The sequence below is a fragment of the Cervus canadensis genome, chromosome 17 (genome assembly GCF_019320065.1).
Source record: "Cervus canadensis isolate Bull #8, Minnesota chromosome 17, ASM1932006v1, whole genome shotgun sequence".
Taxonomy (NCBI): domain Eukaryota; kingdom Metazoa; phylum Chordata; class Mammalia; order Artiodactyla; family Cervidae; genus Cervus; species Cervus canadensis.
This window is the reverse complement of record NC_057402.1, coordinates 39,966,218-39,987,811: the sequence shown is the minus strand read 5'-3', so window position 1 is coordinate 39,987,811 and position 21,594 is coordinate 39,966,218. Positions and strand designations below refer to the sequence as shown.

The following is a 21,594-nucleotide window of genomic DNA, read 5'->3' as shown; positions in this document are numbered from 1 at the left end:
GAGACCAAGAAATGGGAGCTCCTGCAGCACCGCACGGAACCCCAGGCCCCAATCAGAGCATCAGTCCAACCCCAGGACAACTGGAGCTGATCTGGAGGGCCCATGATCACAGGAGACAGAGTCAGAGCTGATGAATCCAATTCCAGGGTGAGAATAGACCTGCACCGCCATGCAGCTAATAAATAGCTTGGAAAGTGAGGATTGGAGCAGACAGGAGTGAAAATCAAAGCGATGGCCTCGGGGGTAAAGTGTGAGATTAGTACAGAAACCATGTGCAGGGAGAAAGAGGGGGGATGAATGACAGTGAGCAGGGTCTGGGGGTGTGGGCAGCTTTCCCCTTTCACTCTAGAAACAAGAGTGTCTTCTCAGAAAGAAGCACTGACTTCAAGTTGAGAACTAACTTTGATCTCGTCAGTGCTGCTTCTGCTAATTTCACATAAAAATAACTTTAAAACATACACAGTGTCATTTCTCCATAGGTCCTGCCTTTACCAGTATAGGCATCAAGGGATTTCTGTATTTATAGCCACCCAACAGGAAAGAATGACTGTTTCTGGATGGTACAACTCTGTTTACTGCTTTTGCTATTGTCATTTTCTGTGTTGCCAGGTTTATTAGAAATGTTGTTAGTTGTTGTTTAGTAGCTAAGTCATATCCGACTCTTTGTGACCCCATGGACTGCAGCTTGCCAGGCTCCTCTATCCATGGGATTCTCCAGATAAGAACACTGGAGTGGACTGCCATTTCTTCCTCCAGGGGATCTTCCTGACCCAGGGATCTAACCCTTGTCTCCTGCATTGGTAGATGGGTTCTTTACGACTGAGCCACCAGGGAAGCCCAAAGAGGTTACATCTTCCTTATGTGAAGAGCATGTGATTATATTAATATATGAGTAAAGGCACAAGTCCTTGTGCAAAACAAGCACCCCCCCCCCCACAAAACAGAAAGAAACCTTAATTTTAAAAAAAAACCCCACAGGTTGTAAAATAAGTACACAAAGTCAATAATGTTCATACACACCAAAGACAACAACTGGAATATGTAACTGAAGACCACATTTACAAAAGCAAGATAGGCAAGTAAGCACTGTCACTGGAAACTTGATGAGAAATGTCTAAAGGCTATATAAACAAAACGGTGAAATGCTCATGAAGAAGAAGTTTGAATAAGAGGGAAGATATGCTATGTTCCTGCACAAGAAGATTCAACATCACAAAGATGTCAGTTCTCCCAAAGTTAATCTATCTATAAATTTAATATCACAGCAACTAAAAAAATCACATCATTGTTTCCTAGAAGTCAGGCAAATTGATTATACAGTCCATTCGGCAGAACAACTGAGCCAGAATTGCTAATGAAACAATGAGGCTCACCTTACAGCAGAACAATGAGGAAGGGTAACCCTACTGGATATTGTAGTGTTTATAAAGCCTCTATTATCAAAGCTTTGACTAGACGGACCTTTATTGGCAGTAATGTCTCTGCTTTTTAACATGCTGTCTAGATTGATCATAGTTTTTCTTCCAAGGAGAAAGCATCTTTTAATTTCATGGCTGCAGTCACCATCTGCAGTGATTTTGGAGCCCCCCAAAATAAAGTCTCTCACTATTTTCATTGTTTCTCCATCTATTTGCCATGAAGTGATGGGAACAGATGCCATGATCTGTTTTCTGAATGTTGAGTTTTAAGCCAACTTTTTCACTCTCCTGTTTCACTTTCATCAAGAGGCTTAGTTCTTCGCTTTCTGCCAACTTTGCCAACAATGGTCCGTCTAGTCAAAGCTATGGTTTTTCCAGTAGTCATATATGGATGTGAGAGTTGGACTATAAAGAAAGCCAATGCTTTGGCTAACTGATGCGAAGAACTGACTCATTGGATAAGACCCTGATGCTGGGAAAGAATGAAAGCAGGAGGAGAAGGGGACGACAGAGGATGAGATGGTTGGATGGCATTACCAACTTGATGGGCAGGAGTTTGAGCAAGCTCTGGGAATTGGTGATGGACAGGAAAGCTTGGCGTGCTGCAGTCCATGGAGTCGCAAAGAGTCAGACACAACTGAGCAACTGAACTGAACTGATTATCAAAGCTGTGCAGTGATGCTGGGTGAACTGACTGACCAGTGGAACGGAATCTACGTATTCAGAGAAAGACCATTTGTCAGTTACCACTTAAAATCACTGCAGGAAAGAATCTGCCTGAATGCAGAAGACCAGGGTTCAATCCCTGGGTCGGGAACATCCCCTGGAGGAGGGCATGGCAACCCACTCCAGTATTCTCACCTGGAGAATCCCATGGACAGAGAAGCCTGATGGGCTACAGTCCATGAAGTTGCAAAGAGTTGGATGTGACTAAACAGCAGCAACTAAAAGCTGATATAACTGGATAGCCACATGGAAAGGTTAAAATATATATCAGTTTGCACAAATTATAGCAAGATTAATTCCAAATAGTGGAAACATAAGAGAGAGAGAGATTCTTCCTCTGTGATCTACAGATGGAGAACAGTCCTGTTATTCATACTGCAGAGCAATAGGGAAAGGTTGATGCATTTAACTACATAACATAAAAATCCCTACATGTCAAACACCCACCAGAAATAAAAAGATAAATGATGCATTAGGGAGGAGGGTGTAACTTCTATCACGGACCAGAGACTACCAGTCCTCTGTGTAAGGAGGACTGCACAGCTCTGAGAAGGACAGGAAGTGTCTCTGTACAGGGCCCCAGACCAACCCCGGGATGTACCTGAAGTTACAAAGTGAGGGCCAGGACAGTGCATGTAGCACGCATGCACACATGCAATGAGTACGTATGCACATGACTGTGTGTGTGCTAAGCTGCTTCAGTCGTGTCCGACTCTTTGTGACCCTATGGACTGTAACTCATCAGGCTCCTCCGTCCATGGGATTCTCCAGGCAAGAACACTGGAGTGTGTTGCCATGCCCTCCTCCAAGGGATCTTCCCAACCCAGGTATTGAACCCTCTTCTCTTATGTCTCCTGCACTGGCAGGTGGGTATTTTACCACTAGCACCACCAGGGAAGACCGGACAGTACACAAACACCTTCAATATTTTTTTTTTCCATTTATTTATTTTTTCATTTATTTTTATTAGTTGGAGGCTAATTACTTTACAATATTGTAGTGGTTTTTGCCATACATTGACATGAATCAGCCATGGATTTACATGTGTTCCCCATCCCGATCCCCCCTCCCGCCTCCCTCCCCATCCAATCCCTCTGGGTCTTCCCAGTGCACCAGCCCTGAGCACTTATCTCATGCATCCAACCTGGGCTGGTGATCTGTTTCACACTTGATAGTATACTTGTTTTAATGCTATTCTCTCAGAACATCCCACCCTCGCCTTCTCCCACAGAGTTCACAAGTCTGTTTTATACATCTGTGTCTCTTTTTCTGTCTTGCATATAGGGTTATCATTACCATCTTTCTAAATTCCATATATATGCATTAGTACACTGTATTGGTGTTTATCTTTCTGGCTTACTTCACTCTATATAATGGGCTCCAGTTTCATCCATCTCATTAGAACTGATTCAAATGAATTCTTTTTAATGGCTGAGTAATATTCCATTGTGTATATGTGCCACAGCTTCCTTATCCATTTGTCTGCTGATGGCATCTAGGTTGCTTCCATGTCCTGGCTATTATAAACAGTGCTGCGATGAACATTGGGGTGCATGTGTCTCTTTCAGATCTGGTTTCCTCAGTGTGTATGCCCAGAAGTGGGATTGCTGGGTCATATGGCAGTTCTATTTCCAGGTTTTTAAGGAATTTTCACACTGTTCTCCATAGCGGCTGTACTAGTTTGCATTCCCACCAACAATGTGTAAGAGGGTTCCCTTTACTCCACACCCCTCCAGGATTTATTGCTTGTAGACTTTTGGATAGCAGCCATCCTGACTGGCGTGTAATGGTACCTCATTGTGGTTTTGATTTGCATTTCTCTGATGATGAGTGATGTTGAGCATCTTTTCATGTGTTTGTTAGCCATCTGTATGTCTTCTTTGGAGAAATGTCTGTTTAGTTCTTTGGCTCATTTTTTGATTGGGTCATTTATTTTTCTGGAATTGAGCTGCAGGAGTTGCTTGTATATTTTTGAGATTAATCCTTTGTCTGTTTCTTCATTTGCTATTATTTTCTCCCATTCTGAAGGCTGTCATTTCACCTTGCTTATAGTTTCCTTTGTTGTTCAAAAGCTTTTAAGTTTCATTAGGTCCCATTTGTTTATTTTTGCCTTTATTTCCAATATTCTGGGAGGTGAGTCATAGAGGATCTTGCTGTGATTTATGTCGGAGAGTGTTTTGCCTATGTTCTCCTCTAGGAGTTTTATAGTTTCTGGTCTTACATTTAGATCTTTAATCCATTTTGAGTTTATTTTTGTGTATGGTGTTAGAAAGTGTTCTAGTTTCATTCTTTTACAAAGTGGTTGACCAGTTTTCCCAGCATCACTTGTTAAAGAGGTTGTCTTTTTTCCATTGTATATTCTTGCCTCCTTTGTCGAAGATAAGGTGTCCATAGGTTCGTGGATTTACCTCTGGGCTTTCTATTCTGTTCCATTGATCTATATTTCTGTCTTTGTGCCAGTACCATACTGTCTTGATGACTGTGGCTTTGTAGTAGAGCCCTGAAAGTCAAGCAGGTTATTCTCCAGTCCATTCTTTCTTTCTCAAGATTGTTTGCTATTCGAGGTTTTCCGTATTCCATACAAATTGTAAATTATTTGTTCTAGTTTTCTGTGAAAAATACTGTTTGGTAGCTTGAATAGGGAGTGCATTGAATCTAATAGATGCTTTGGGTAGCATAGTCATTTTCACAATGTTGATCTTCCGATCATTGAACACGGTAATATTCTCCGTCTATTGTGTCCTCTTTGATTTCTTTCATCAAGTGTTTTATACTTTCATATATAGGTCTTTTGTTTCTTTAGGTAGAATATACTCCAAGTATTTTATCTTTTTGGTTGCAAATGGCTGAATGGTAATTATTTCCTTAATTCTCTTTCTGTTTTCTCATTGTTAGTTGAATAGGAATGCAAGAGATTTCTGTGTGTTAATTTTATATCCTGCAACTTTACTATATTTCATTGATAGCTTCTGTAATTTTCTGGTAGAGTCTATGTAGAGGATCATGTCATCTGCAAATAGTGAGAGTTTTACTTCTTCTTTTCCTATCTGGATTCCTTTTATTTCTTTTTCTGCTCTGATTGCTGTGGCCAAAACTTCCAAAACTATGTTGAATAGTAGTGGTGAGAGTGGGCACCCTTGACTTCTTCCTGACTTTAGGGGAAATGCTTTCAATTTTTCACTGTTGAGGATAATGTTTGCTGTGGGTTTATCATATATAGCTTTTATTATGTTGAGGTATGTTCCTTCTATTCCTGCTTTCTGGAGAGTTTTAATCATAAATGAGTGTTGAATTTTGTCAAAGGCTTTTTCTGCATCTATTGGGATAATCATTTGGTTTTTATCTTTCAATTTGTTAATGTGGTGTATTACATTGATTGATTTGTGGATATTAAAGAATCCTTGCATTCCTGGGATAAAGCCCACTTGGTCATGATGTATGATCTTTTTAATATGTTGTTGGATTCTGTTTGCTAGAATTTTGTTAAGGATTTTTGCATCTATGTTTACCAGTGATATTGGCTTGTAGTTTTCTTTTTTGTGGCATCTTTGTTTGGTTTTGATATTAGGGTGATGGTGGCCTCATAGAATGAGTTTGGAAGTTTACCTTCTTCTGCAATTTTCAGGAAGAGTTTGAGTAAGATGGGTGTTAGCTCTTCTCTAAATTTTTGGTAGAATTCAGCTGTGAAGCCATCTGGTCCTGGGCTTTTGTTTGCTGGAAGATTTCTGATTACAGTTTCGATTTCCCTGCTTGTGATGGGTCTGTTAAGATCTTCTATTTCTTCCTGATTCACTTTTGGAAAGTTATACTTTTCTAAGAATTTGTCCATTTCTTCCAAGTTGTCCATTTTATTGGCATATAGCTGCTGGTAGTAGTCTCTTATGATCCTTTGTATTTCAGGGTTGTCTGTTGTGATCTCTCCATTTTCATTTCTAATTTTGTCTTCATTATTGTAAAATGAAAGCATAAAGTCAAAACCTAAGAATGGCTACTCTGGGGGTAAGGGTGTGGGTGGCAGTGTGTTGGTGGGAGGTTGATTTGAGACACAGAAATGACAACAGGATGACAATTTGAGACACAGGATGACAACTAAATTCTTCCAAAAATCCCTGTTATACAGATTTGACTTTGTAATAACAAACATTCTATATAATTGTGAAACAAAATTCAACTTACAAAATAAATCTCAAAAAAATCAAAACAAAATGGAGCAAACCAATATACTGGGTTTGTGGCTTAAATGCAGAGAGTGGTTTTAAAGCAACTGTAAAATGAGTAATTTCACTTTATCTCTCTAAGTGGTAAACACCCTGAGGAGTAATCAAGGGATGTGTGGGCCCTACAGCCCATCTGGTCCAGCAAGAAAAGATAAGAGAGAGAGACAGAGAGAGATTTAAGTGACATGATAGCCATATACAAAAAGAGAGAGGAACACAGACAGATACACTTAGAGAAATAGGAACGTTGTATGGTTGATGATAAAGCACACCACTGGTTATTTATTAGGTGTGACATTGACATTGCAACTATATCATTTTCAGAAAGAAATCATTTTCTTTCAGAACATATTTCAGTGTTTTGAATGAAACACTATGCTGCTCAGGATTGCTTGAATAATTCAGAGGAGAAATGGTGGGGGGACTTGGGAAAGACAAATGGCTAGGAGGTGCTAAAGCTGAGTGATGGGTGTGCAAACGTTTGATGCATTATATTCTTTACTGGTGCATATGTCTGTGCAGAATTATCCACAATTAAAATTTTAAAAAATACATGAAAGATGTAGGTTCAAATCTCAACTTGGCTACATAGTCGCGTGGCCAATTTTTTTTTTTACAATATCCTATGTTTTGGGAACCTCAGTTCCTTCAATTTTAAGAGAAGACATTTAAAATGAAGTCAGGCTCTTGAGTTTCGGGGCTGTGGCGGCGGCGGGCTCCCCGTCCGCCCGGCGTCGGCACTGCTGGAAGGATGCGAAGCCGGAGCGCGGCGTGGCTGCTCGGGGGTGTCCTCCTGCTGGCGGCCTCTGCCTCCTGCAACCGCACCGTCCCAGGAAACAAGAGATTGTCTAAAGGAAGAAGCCTCATCGGCAGCGTGGCTGACTCACCTGTGGTCAGTGGCAGAGGAGTGACGGTGAAACCAGGCTTTGCCGTGGATGAGTTTTCTACCTCCGTCCTCACTGGAAAGCTGACCACTGTCTTTCTTCCAGTTGTCTACACGATCGTATTCGTGGTTGGTTTGCCAAGCAATGGCATGGCCCTGTGGGTCTTTCTTTTCCGAACAAAGAAGAAGCACCCCGCTGTGATTTACATGGCCAACCTGGCCTTGGCCGACCTCCTCTCGGTTACCTGGTTCCCCTTGAAGATCGCGTATCACATCCATGGCAACAACTGGACTTACGGGGAGTCTCTTTGCAAGGTGCTCATTGGCTTTTTCTACGGCAACATGTACTGCTCTATCCTCTTCATGACCTGCCTCAGCGTGCAGAGATACTGGGTCATCGTGAACCCCATGGTGCACCCCAAGAAGCAGGCAAACATTGCCATCGGCGTCTCCCTGGGAATATGGCTGCTCATTCTGCTGCTTACCATCCCCTTGTACGTCGTGAAGCAGACCGCCTACATCCCGGCCCTTAACATCACGACCTGCCACGATGTTTTGCCGGAGGAGGTGCTGGTGGGAGACATGTTCAATTACTTCCTCTCTCTGGCCATCGGAGTCTTCCTGTTCCCAGCCTTCCTCACGGCCTCGGCCTATGTGCTCATGATCCGGACCCTCCAGTCTTCTGCCATGGATGAGAGCTCGGGAAAGAAGAGGCGGAGGGCCATCAAGCTCATTGTCACCGTGCTGGCCATGTACCTGATCTGCTTCACCCCCAGTAACCTTCTGCTCGTGGTGCACTACTTCCTGATCAAGACCTGGGGCCAGAGTCACGTCTACGCCCTGTACATCGTCGCCCTCTGTCTCTCCACCCTCAACAGCTGCATCGACCCCTTTGTCTATTACTTCATCTCACAGGACTTCAGGGATCATGCCAAGAATGCGCTTCTCTGCCGGAGCGTCCGTACTGTAAAGCAGATGCAGGTATCCATCTCGTCAAAGAAATTCTCGGGGAAATCCAGCTCTTACTCTTCGAGTTCAACCAGTGTCAAAGGCTCCTACTGAGTGGTCCGGTTCCTCGGTGGAAGTTCTGCTGGAGGCTTTGGAGCCTGCTTACCATTCCGGAGATGCTTCTGTTGTTTCCTAACCAAGTAGGTTTCACCACATACCATGCATATGCAGCACCTCTCAGGGTGGCTGGAAGCTTCCCTGTTTGCATGAGGAAAGTCCCCCCAATTCACGTGGAATGTCAGTTTCAGAATTCCTCTACTCAGGGGCTCCCAGAAATGGAACTGATCAAAGCAGACTTTACAGACGGTGCAGAAAAGACAGAAGCCCCATGAAGTGCAAAGACTAGTCTTGGCGTGAAGGCTTAAGTTTTTAGCTGCAGCTACGTTTCTTTTACATCTGGGGTCGGCCCAGATGTATTAGGGCTTCAGGGCCCTCAGAGATGATCAGTACAGTTGACTGGCTATACAGATGGGGAAACTAAAGAGGTGGGGGAGCTGCCGCAAGTCAGGTTTCCAACCAACGGCAACAAGTTTGAAGGGTGGGGTTCTTGTACCACTTCATCAAAATCATTGTGCATCTTGTTTGAAAATGTAGATTTATCGTACTCAGGAATCAGAGCTCAGAGTCTGGGGCAGGGCCCAGGAACCTGCATTTTAACAAGTCTTTCTTACACTCCAGTGTTTGGGAACCTTTGGCCTGGGTACTGCTTCCACTTGACAAGGAGCCATGGCAATTTTTGAAAAATGAACCAAAACAGAACGTTTTGTATCTCTTTCCCGTCCAGCTCAGAACAAAGTCTGTTCATTGACTCATTGGGACTTCCAATCATTTCTTTATTAATGCTTTGAGCTTTTGTATGTATCGTTATCACTTCAAGGAAAATACGACGAGCATTTTAAATGTGGAAAAGCTAATTTTGTGTCTTTACTGACTTCAGTGAAATCTTCAGGTTGTCTGAATAGTAGATTTTTTCATAACTAAGAATAGTGTTTACCACCTAGTATTTTTAGAAATTATTGGACTATTTATTGCCAGTTTTGTTGACTTTTTATCAAATATGAAATGATAAAGCCGTCTCTTGAGTTTGAACCACATCTGTTTGGAAGAGAACACTAAAATAGAGATGATTTGCAATGTATTTTAAAAGGTACTGGACTCCAACCTGACTTTATGCAACTGTTGTATTTGTGACCTTTTAAAATAATTATTTTACTGTATGATTGATTTATAAATAACACATGACTTTTATTTTTTACTACTTATCTCTGAATTGTGTGGTTTTTGCTTTCATTTTTGTTTTCAAGGAACGGAGAATAGGGAAATAAAGGCATCACTCTTCTAAGAAGAAATGAAAAAAAATAAAAAAATAAAAAAATAAAATGAAGTCAGAAGACAAATTAACAATGTAACCAAGGCCAGTCCTGGAGAAGAACTGAAAAGAGGCTAGTTATTTTTTACATTTCTATGAACATAAAACAAATAAATATGTAAGTATAATTCTGCCAAATTACTAAAAATATTTTGTTGTTTAGTCACTAAGTTGTGTCTGACTCTTTTGCAACCTCATGGACTGTAGCCTACCAGGCTCCTCTGTCCATGGGATTTCCCAGGAAAGAATACTGGAGTGGGTTGTCATTTCCTCCTTCAGGGGTCTTCCCAACCCAGACATCAAACTCATGTCTCCTGTGTCTCTTGCATTGGCAGGCAGCTTTTTACCACTGTGTCACCAGAGAAGCCCCAAAATATTTTACTAAACACAAAATCAAAGTAAGATTGCAAAGGATGCTTTCAAGGGGAAATAAAGAATTAAGCATTTGGTTTGATAATTACAACATATACAGTCCATGGAATTCTCTAGGCCAGAATACTGGAGTGGGTAGCCTTTCCCTCCTCCAGGGGATCGTCCCAACCCAGGGATCGAACCCAGGTCTTGAACCCAGGTCTCCTGCATTGCAGGTGGATTCTTAACCAGCTGAGCCACAAGGGTGACTTCCAGGGGCAGGAAGATCCTCTGGAGAAGGGAAAGGCTACCCACTCCAGTATTCTGGCCTGGAGAATTCCATGGACTGTATAGTCCATAGGGTTGCAAGGAGTCAGACACAACTGAGAGACTTTCATTTTTTGATAATTACACACAACAGCAATGCTAGACTAGGACTAAACTGATGCCCAATTGTATCTCTCAATTATTGCCAAACCAAAATACCAGTGTCAATGCAGCAATTCTGAGTAAGATCCACAGAGCTATGTACAAATATTAGCATAAATAATATTAAATTTGTGGGACCACAGATGCTATACTAAGTCTGATGTGCCTAAAACTTTGATGACATATTCTGTTCTATTGTTTCCTTAAAAAAAACACAAAAACACAGTAATCAGATTAGGTTAATTATAAAGCTACAGACAAAACATTCTTCCTTTTAAAATACCTAGTTAAATAGAATAATTTACAATGAAGAAATATTTTAATGAAAACAGTCAGGAACAGACTTCAAAGCATTAAGGAACTAGATCTGTACACCCCTGGGACTTATGATCCAAGACTCAATCAAATTTAAACTCATCACTTATGCAAAACGAAACACAAACCTCCCATTAAAATTATCATAACTGCTGGCTTGTTAAAATGCTCAAGTGCATTAGACATACCAGAGGAAAATTCAATATTATATCATTCCAATAATGTTTCTCTTTTAACCCAGAAAGCATGGAATCTGACCATAAAGCAATGGGAGAGTATGTGTGTGCTAAGTTGCTTCAGTCATGTCTGACTCTTTTGGGACCCCATGGGCTATAGCCGACCAGGCTCTTCTGTCCATGGGATTCTCCAGGCAAGAATACTGGAGTGGGTTGCCATTTCCTCCTCCATGGGATCTTCCTGACCCAGGGATCAAACCGTGTCTCTTAAGGTCTCCTGCATTGGCAGGCTGTTTTTTACCACTAGTGTCACCCAGGAAGCCCAGGAAAGGCTATATATTCATGTAAAACTTCCTCTCCTGCTTAAGAGGCAACCACTCAGAGAGACAGAGGGTGTAACACAGCGAAGTCCAGAACAGCCACACCTGTGACTGGTATGGCACAGAGACAAAGAGAGTGCCAGCCTGACCCACAGAAAAGACCTGAGGCCGAGGTCCAGTGAGTAAAGGGGACCAGGCCCTGTGTCCTTCCAAGATGCTGTGTTGGGCATGCCTTTCTCACCATGGGAGGGTGAGTCACTTTGAAAGTACAGTGAACTCCCCTCCCAGCTGCCTTCTGTTGAAAATGGGCTCTCTCTGGGTATACCAAACACCTACCTAAGCCTGGCTTTCAAGTTAGCACATGACTTCTGATTGCAGGGGTAAAGTTTCATCATTTCCAGATAGCTGTTCATGCGTTGATGACAAGTTCTCCACCACACACGAGGTGTAATGATGTCTGCCCGTGGGCTGGCTCAGTGCGACAGTTGTGAACCCACAAAGGTCAGGTGGAAACCAATGTCTGTGATGGATGCTCCCTTCTCCACATGCATCTACTGTTCCCTCCACAAAACTGATACCAAGAGAGACCAACATGCTAAGACACACGTGAAATTAAAACCTAAACTATAACCGTGTGTGTGTGTGAGTCGCTCAGTCATGTCTGACTCTTTGTGACCCCACGGACTGTAGCCCACCAGACATCTCTGCCCGTGGAATTCTCCAGGCAAGAACACTGGAGTGGACTGCCATTCCCTTCTCCAACTATAACCATATGCCACCTAAAAATATTTGTTTAAAGCGATTGAAAATAATTATTCCTCACTTCTACACCCATGCTGATCCTCAACCTGAGGGAGAATCTTGCAGGAAGGAGCACAATGTAAGCAGCCTTTGGCAAGAGCAAGCTTCCTGCAAGAGGCTTCAACCAGTTCCCACTGTGCTGTACTCATCTCAGGCCCAAGCACACCTTTCATATCTTCTTTTAAAATTATTTTAAGTTTTTTAAATTGGAGTATAATTGTTTTACAATGCTGTACAAAAAGTGAATCAGCCATAATTCATGTATCCCCTCCCTCTTGAATCTCCCTCCCCCCCACCCCATCCTACTCCTCTAGGTCATCACAGAGTACCACACTGAGCTCCCTATGCTACACAGCAGCTTCCTGCTAGCCATCTGTTTTACACATGGTACTGCATGTATGTCAATCCTAATTTCCCAGTTCGTCCCATCCTCTCCCTCCCCGCACTGTGTCCACAAGTCTGTTCTCTATGTCCGTGTCTCTGTTCCTGCCCCTTTCACATCTTTTGATCACACCAAACTTTTTTGCCCAACTTGTTGGTTCTTTCCACAGATCAAAGAGGTAGAAATGGAGAATAAATGCTTTTCCGATTACCAGATCTCCTCCCCAGCTTCCCCTTCAGTAATCTCGTGAACAAACTGTGTGAACAAGGTTCAGCTAAAGAAAGATCAGGAGGAGTGACCAGCCTGCATGCAGTGGGGGATGGCAAGGACTGTGACCCCTATCTCAGTGAAATGAAATTGTTCAGATTTACATGAAGAAAGGAAGAGCACTGAAGGAGATGTAAGGGGAAGTAATTTTTTTTTTTTTTTACTTTTTGTATGTTTGATTCATCAAGAGCGTAACACTCTCTTTAAATAATAGTAACAAAGTGTTGGGTGATCATAGTTTATGGATAAATGCAATGGTTGACAGCAGTGTCACAAGGGAGGGAAGGAGGACATAGGGAAGGTGTCATAAGGCACCTGCACGAGGTGTGAATCAGAATAAGGTTATCTGAAGGTGAATGTAGATCAGTTTAAAATGTATATTGGAAACTCTAGGGCAACCACTGAAAAACTTGTATGAGACGTATAATTCTTATGCTAAAACAGGAGATAAAATGGAATCATCTTCAGTTAAAACCAGGAAAGGCAGGAAAAGATATAGGGAAAAAAGGATAAATAAATAAAAATAGAAAAATGTTACAAACATGGTAGATATGGATCATGTTAGTTAGATATACATCTAACTGTATCAATCCAACTATATCAATAATCACATTTAAATGAGACTGACCCACACATCCCTATTAAAAGACAGAGACTGTCAGAGTGGATACAAAAACAGAGTCAACGAGAAGTGGTCTACAAAAAAAATCCACCTTATTATTTTTTAATTATTTATTTTAATTGGAGGATAATTACTTTACAATATTGTGATGGTTTTTGCCATACATCGACATGAATCAGCCATGGTGCACAAGTGTCCCCTCGTCCTGAACCCTCCCCACCCCATCCCTCTGGGATGTCTCAGAGCACTGGCTTTGAGTGCTCTGTTTCACGCATCAAACTTGCACTGGTTGTCTATTTTACATATGGTAATATGCATATGTAAATGCATATTTCAATGCTATTCTCTCAAATCATCCCACCCTCACCTTCTCCCACAGAGTCCAAAAGTCTGTTCTTTACATCTGTGTCTCTTTTGCTGCCTTGCATATAGGATCATTGTTACTGTCTTTCTAAATTCCATATATATGCATTAATATACTGTATTGGTGTTTCACTTTCTGACTTACTTCAATCTGTATAATAGGCTCCAGTTTCATCCACCTCATTAGAACTGACTCAAATGCATTCTTTTTTATAGCTGAGTAATATTCCATTGTGTAATGTACCACAACTTCCTTATCCATTCATCTGCCGATGAACATCTAGGTTGCTTCCATGTCCTAGCTATAGTAAACAGTGCTGCAGTGAACACTGGGATACATGTGTCTCTTTCAGTTCTGGTTTCCTCGGTGTGTATGCCCAGGAGTGGGATTGCTGGGTCATATGGCAGTTCTATTTCCAGTTTTTTAAGGAATCTCCACACTGTTCTCCATAGTGGCTATACCAGTTTGCATTCCCACCAATAGTGTAAGAGAGCTCCCTTTTCTTCACACCCTCTCCAGCATTTATTATTTGTAGACTTTTTGATGGCAGCCATTCTGACCCGTGTGTGATGATACCTCATTGTGGTTTTGATTTGCATTTTTCTAATAATGAGTGATGTTGAGCATCTTTTCATGTGTTTATTAGCCATCTGTATGAAACCCACTTTAAATGTAAAGACTCAGGTAGATTAAAAGAAATGGGATGGAGAAAGTTATGTCATGCTATGGTAATTAAGAGAAAACTAGCGGATCAAGAATAATTTCAGACAAAGCGGACTTCAGAACAAGGAAAATTATCAGGGGAAAACAGGGGCATTACTTAATGATGTACAGGTCAATCCTCCAAGAAGACAGCACAGTCTTTATTTGCATCTAACAACAGAGGATCAGAATAAACGAGGCAAAACCTGAGAGAATTGAGAGGAAAAATAGACAAACCCACTATTACATTTGAAGACTTCAACACTCTCTTTCACTTGTGGGCAAGTCAGGCCAGCAGAAAATCAGGAAAGATGGAACTGAACTAAATGGCACAAACAATCAATCTGACCTAATTGATCTACAGATGACTTCATCCAAAAGGGCACAACCCAGGTTCTTCTCAAGCTCACATGGAACACCCACCAAGACAGACCACACTCTGGGGTAAACAACACATCTGGACAAATTTAAAGGGGCGAAAATCATACAAAGTATGATCTTGGATCACAGTGGAATTAAATGAAAAATCAGTGACAGAGAAGCAGCTGGAAGATGCTCACATATTCATATATCTAAAAACACAATTTTAAATGTCATATGGCTTAAATTGAAATTAAAATACATTTTGAACTAAATGAAAATGAAAATACAGCTTGTCAAAATTTGTCAACTGCAGCTAAAGCAGTTTTAACGGATAATTTATAGTGTTAAATGCACTCAATAGAAAAGAAGAAAGATCTAAGAATCAGTAATCTAAGTGTGCACTTTAGGAAACTGGATAAAGAGGAGCAATTTTGGCCTAAAGCCAACAGAAGAAAAGAAATAAAAGCTGGGGCAGAAATCAATGAAATTGAAAATAGGAAAACAGTGGAGACTTGAAGATGATATTGTTAAGAGAAGGAAAGAAGACAAGCCATAGACTAAAAGAAAATATTTGTCAAACACATGTCTCATAAGGGACTTGTATCTGAAATGCATGAAGAAATTAAAAACCCAACAATAACAAAACAAAAAGACATGACTTCAAAACTGAGCAAAAATTCCAAACAAACCTATTATAAAAGAAGATACATGGATGGAAAGTAAGCATATGAAATAATGCTCAACATCACTGGTCATTCAGTTCAGTTCAGTTCAGTCCTTCAGTCGTGTCCGACTCTTTGAGACCCCATGAATCGCAGCATGCCAGGCCTTCCTGTCCATCACCAACTCCCAGAGTCTACCCAAACCCATGCCCATCGAGTCGGTAATGCCATACAGCCATCTCATCCTCTGTCGTCCCTTTCTCCTCCTGCCCCCAATTCCTCCAAGCATCAGGGTCTTTTCCAGTGAGTCAACTCTTCACATGAGGTGGCCAAAGTACTGGAGTTTCAGCTTCAGCATCAGTCCTTCCGAAGAACACCCAGGACTGATCTCCTTTAGGATGGACTGGTTGGATCTCCTTGCAGTCCAAGGGACTCTCAAGACTCTTCTCCAACACCACAGTTCAAAAGCATCAATTTTTCGGCGCTCAGCTTTCTTCACAGTCCAACTCTCACATCCATACATGACCACTGGAAAAACCATAGCCTTGGCTAGACAGACCTTTGTTGGCAAAGTAATGTCTCTGCTTTTTAATATGCTGTCTAGGTTGGTCATAACTTTCCTTCCAAGGAGTAAGCGTCTTTTAATTTCATGGCTGCAGTCACCATCCGCAGTGATTTTGGAGCACCCCAAAATAAAGTCTGACACTCTCAAAATAAAGTTTCCACTCTCTCCCCATCTATTTCCCATGAGGTGATGGGACCAGATGCCATGATCTTAGTTTTCTGAATGTTAAGCTTTAAGCCAACTTTGTCACTCTCATCTTTCACTTTCATCAAGAGGCTTTTTAGTTCCTCTTCACTTTCTGCCATAAGGGTGGTTATCATTTGCATATCTGAGGTTATTGATATTTCTCCCAGCAATCTTGACTCCAGCTTGTGCTTCATCCAGCCCAGCATTTCTCATGATGTACTCTGCATATAAGTTAAATAATAAGCAGGGTGACAATATACAGCCTTGACGTACTCCTTTTCCTATTTGGAACCAGTCTGTTGTTCCACGTCCAGTTCTAACTGTTGCTTCCTGACCTGCATACAGATTTCTCAAGAGGCAGGTCAGGTGCTCTGGTATTCCAATCTCTTTCAGAATTTTCCACAGTTTATTGTGATCCACACAGTCGAAGGCTTTGGCATAGTCAATAAAGCAGAACTCTCTTGCTTTTTCTGATGAACTCTTTTGCAACATCTGATGATCCAGCAGATGTTGGCAATTTGATCTCTGGTTCCTCTGCCTTTTCTAAAACCAGCTTGAACATCTGGAAGTTCACGGTTCACGTATTGCTGAAGCCTGACTGGCTATTAGGGAATTGCAAATTAAAACAAGAATAAGATACCAGAGAATACCTTTAACAATGGTAAAAATCCAAACCCAACACTGCAAGTTGCTGCAGACCAACAGGAACTTCACATGTTACTGGTGGGGATGCAAAACCATATAGCCACTTGGGAAGAGCATTTAGAAGTTCCTTACAAAACTAGATAGTCTTACCATATGATCCAGCAACCACACTCCCAGGAATCTACCCAACTGATTTGAAAATATCTGCGCATGAATGTTTAAAGCAGGTTTATTCATAATTGCTAAAAACTTGAAGCAACCAAGAATATCCATCAATAGGTGAACAGATACACAGACTGGGACACATCTACACAGTGCAATATTATTTGGCAGGAAAATGAACAATCAAGCTACAAAAGATATGAATGAGTCTTACATGCATATTGCTAAGTGAAAGAAGCCTGGAAAAATGAATACTATATACTGTGGTCTCAATATTTGTCTCCCCCAAATTCATATGTTGAGATCCTAACCCTCAGATGTGAGGATACTAGTGGGTGGAGCCTTTGGGAGGGACTTAAATTATGAAGGTGGAGCCCCCATGAGTGGGGTCAGCCTCATGAAAAAGGAGATCTCTGACCACATTGGGACACAAGAAGTCTGCGTCCTGGAGCCGAGACTTCATTCAGTCACGCTGGATCCAGGATCTCAGACTTCCAGCCTACCGAGTGTGAGAAATAAATTTCTGTTGTTTATAAGCCACCTGGTGTGCCGTATTTTGTGACAGTAGCCTGAACAGACTAAGACACTGATTCCAATTACACGACATTCCGGAAAAGACAGAACTTGAGCAACAGTGAAAGAATGAGTAATTGCTGGGAATTTGCAGGGAGCAGGGGGGGTTGAGTAGGTTAATAACCACGACAGATTTTTTAGGGTAGTAGAACCACTCTCAGGATGCTGTAATTATGGATACATGACACTACACATTTGTCATATTCTGCTGGGCACAAAGAGTGGGCCTTAACATTTGCAAAATTTTAAAAGTTTTTAGGAAGTAAGAGGATTCCAGAATGCAATGCAGAACATGGTCAAAACAACCTGTTTTATAAAAATAAGAAACCATCTCACTGGAAGGGGTCGGGGAGAAGGGAGCTATCCTGAGTAACCCTGAAAAGGAGTGAAGCCTATAAACCTAGAGGCAAAGGAAACTGCCTGTCATGTTAGCTCTAGTTGATAGAGTTGCTTCCAGGGGGTATGGTCCTGAAAGCAACAGGGGTCCTGGCACCAACAATTCAGTAAACGGATTGTGGGTGGTGAGAACCCAGTGACTCACTGCTGGGATGGGACCTCGCCCCTCTCTCACCTGGCCTTTAAAAAGTGCTTTACTGAAACTCTGGGGAGTTTGAAATTTTCGCAGCAAGTGCCATATGTCTCCTTGCAAGGCCCTGTAATAAACCCTTCTCTGCTCCAAACTCCAACATTTCCATTTGGCCTCAAAGAGTGACGTCAGGCACACTAGCTCGTGTTCAGTAACATTCTGTCAGCTGAGAGGACCAAGAAGCAAAGACTCTGAGAAGCAAGGACAAATCTCATGCCCTGATTTTGGTTTCTAATACCATTCTCCAATCAGCAGAGCCAGGGCTCCTCGGAAAAGTTGCTGATTCTAGGACTGGGGCAAGAACGTATAAGATGAGCCTGGGGGAACTTCCCTGCTGGTCTAGTGGTTAAGACTTTGCCTTCCAGAGCAGGGGGAGTGGGTTCAGTCCCTGGTTGGGAAGCTATGGTACGACATGCCTCAGGGCCAAAAAAACCAAAACATAAAACAGGAGTGATATTGTAACAAAAATTCAATAAAGTCTTAAAAAAAAAAGATGAGCCTGGAGCACTTTGTAGTGACAAAAATATTAAAGTCACACACACAAAAATAACCTTACAGGGATATGGGTTTGACAAGGAACGCGGAGCCAACTGGGACAATTTTAGTCACAAGATCAAACAGTGCTGGTCTTCACGCCAAAGTATAAGACAAATGTCCACGAGTTCATACTGATATAAGTGAACGATTGCTCATTCGGCAAAACTATTAACAATTAAAGCAAAATGTACCTTAATTAAACTTACCCCAATATCAGCTAATATAAGAAGTCAGAGAAAGCCACTGGATTTCACATCCCATCCTCAAAGACATAACTAAAAACAAGAAATTTCAAAAGGAAGATGGAACAAAATGATGATACCATGACTCCAATGTAATTCTACAGCCATAATCTTACATGCAAATAAAGAATCTGAAATGCAAAATCTGTGGATACCTCTAGATCAACCGACACTAGGTGATTCATACTGATAATTACAGGTAGCTTCTAGTGGAAGTCAACACTGTTTTTAAATGGGGGGGGGATAGGAATAAGTGTTCATTTGGCTAAGTAGCTTTGAGATGGCTTTTTCTGAAGGGAGGAGAATGAGTTGGGTGGTTTCTCAAGCCCTTTCAGCCTGTGATGCTGTGATAAATACACAAACGCTGTGAGCAGAGGGCTGCTAGCGGCCAGACCACACACAGCAACCCTGTGCTTTCTGCCATCTTTAGAAAACCAAGCTGTTACATTTTTCTAAAAACATAGTTTCCAAAATGCATCCTACTTGGTGTACAGGGGACAAGGCAGGATTCTCTGCTAGAATATGGGGTTGTTGTTATTGTATTATTTTCAGAGAAGGCAATGGCACCCCACTCCAGTACTCTTGCCTGGAAAATCCCATGGATGTAGGAGCCTGGTAGGCTGTAGTCCATGGGGTTGCTAAGAGTCAGACACAACTGGGTGACCTCACTTTCACCTTTCACTTTCATGCACTGGAGAAGGAAATGGCAAACCACTCCAGTGTTCCTGCCTGGAGAATCCCAGGGGTGGGGGAGTCTGGTGGGCTGCCGTCTATGGGGTCGCACAGAGTCGGACACGACTGAAGTGACTTAGCAGTAGCAGTTATTGTTCTAGTTGCTCAGTCATGACAGATCCCCATAAACTGTAGCCCATCAGGCTCCTCTGTCCTTGGGATTTCCCAGGCAAGAAAACTGGAATGGGTTGCCATTTCCTCCTCCAGGGGATCTTCCTGACCCAGAGATTAAACCTGAGTCTCCTGCATTGGCAGGCAGGTTCTTTACCACTGAGCCAACTGGGAAGTCCAGAAAATGGAGAACATCCAAAAACACACCTGTCAGGAAACTGCCCCAAAGAAGCAGTGAGAGCCTGATGAGACCAGGGGGCAGGGGGGCAGGGTGGTGAGATGAAATGCAGGTCAGTGTGGCCCCCCAAAACTGAAGAGCCTGGGACAGTGGTCACAGAACAGTCTGTTTTCAGAACAGAATGAGAATGGACACCAGGAAATCCACCAGAAACAGGAAGAAGTCAAAGCTCTGAGCTGAGAGCAGTGGGTCCACACAGGGGCCCACGAGGACCCTTAGAAGAGGTTCCTGCAAACTAAGCCCTGGGCCTCGGGGCAGTGTGGCCGGCAGTGCAGAGGCATCCAGCCCCTGGCCTAAGACAAGGCAGGTGGAGGTGGTCTGCCTCCTTTGGGGACACCTCGCACCCTCTGCTGACCTTCTGTGGACTTCCGAGTTGAGAGGCGGGTGGGGATTGGGCAGCCTGCAGGCACCAGGATCTCACTTCGCTCCCCCAGCAGACTTGGCTCTGTTTCCTGATTTGTATGACTTTTTTAGTGATAACATTTTCCCTTCAGCTTTGCCCATTCCCTTCTGTCTTTTTAAAATTTTTATTGGCGTATAGTGTTGTGTTAGTTTCGAGTGTACAGCAAAGTGAATCAGCTATACATATATCCATTCTTTTTAGATTCTTTTCCCATGTAGGCTATTACAGACTATGAATAGAGTTGCCTGTGCTATATAGTAGGTCCTTATTACTTATCTATTAGTGTGTTTTGTCAAATAAATTGCCCATTTTCTCTTGGTCCCTATGAAAAAATGAGCAAACCTGCTAGTTTTCAGAGGTTATCTTATGCTATGGGTTGAATTGTGTCACCCTATGACTCTCAGGTGGACGCCCCAACCCCCATACCTCTGAATGTGACCTTGTTTGGAAGTAGGGTCTTTGCAGATGAGGTTGCCTGGGAGGAGGACAGGCCCTACGCTGATATGACCTTAAGAGAACAGGAAACTTGGACACAGAGATGGATGTGCACACAGAGAGAGGGCCATGAGAAGAGGGAGGCACAGATGAGGGGTGGGTCCACAGGCCCAGGAATGCCAGAGATGCCAGCAAACCCCCAGAAGCTGGGGAGAGGCCTGGACCAGTTCTTCCCTCAGGACTGCTGGAGGGAACCAAGACTCCTGACACCTTGATATTGGACTTCTAGCCTCCAGAACCGTGAGGCTGTAAATTTCTGCTACTTAAGCCCTCCAGTTTAGGGCTTTGTTAGGGGGGCCCCACCAGGCAAGCTGATACAGCCTGCAAGGTTACCTTTAGGTTTACACAGATGTTCCAACAGCTTCCATGGGACATGACAACCCAGAAAACAAGTGGAGCAGGCCCTGGAGGCCCTGGTCACTGTCACACTTCAAGGTGCCCGTGCAGTACTCACGACCCCCCTCCCAGGTCTCCTACCAGGGCCCACATGGCGGGGCTGACGAGCCCTCAGCTGCAAATGGCCCCCTGCAGTCATTGCTTCTCTCTCAAGCTGAAAAGAATTCTACACCAGCTTCCCTTCTTATAGTAATCAATGCTGAAAGGCAGGCTTTTGTCGTCAGAGGATGCTAAGGGCTGTTAACACGGTCTGTGCTATTACGTTCAGCACCTGAACAAAAGATTAAATACTAAAATAGAGCTTTACGTTGAATTTCAATCGAGTTTATTAGGATACTTTCATGGCGA

At 42.6% G+C, this 21,594-nt stretch overlaps 2 protein-coding genes across 2 annotated transcripts in view; one reads left to right on the top strand and one right to left on the bottom strand.

The window, feature by feature from the left end:
- Positions 1-21,594, bottom strand: part of FAM189A1 (family with sequence similarity 189 member A1) — a 240,997-nt gene that overhangs the window by 77,636 nt on the left and 141,767 nt on the right. The window lies entirely within an intron of this gene.
- Positions 7,054-9,510, top strand: LOC122455219 (proteinase-activated receptor 2). Its single transcript, XM_043490193.1, has one exon. The coding sequence runs from the start codon at positions 7,113-7,115 to the stop codon at positions 8,304-8,306; it is 1,194 nt and encodes a 397-aa protein (XP_043346128.1). The 5' UTR covers positions 7,054-7,112; the 3' UTR covers positions 8,307-9,510.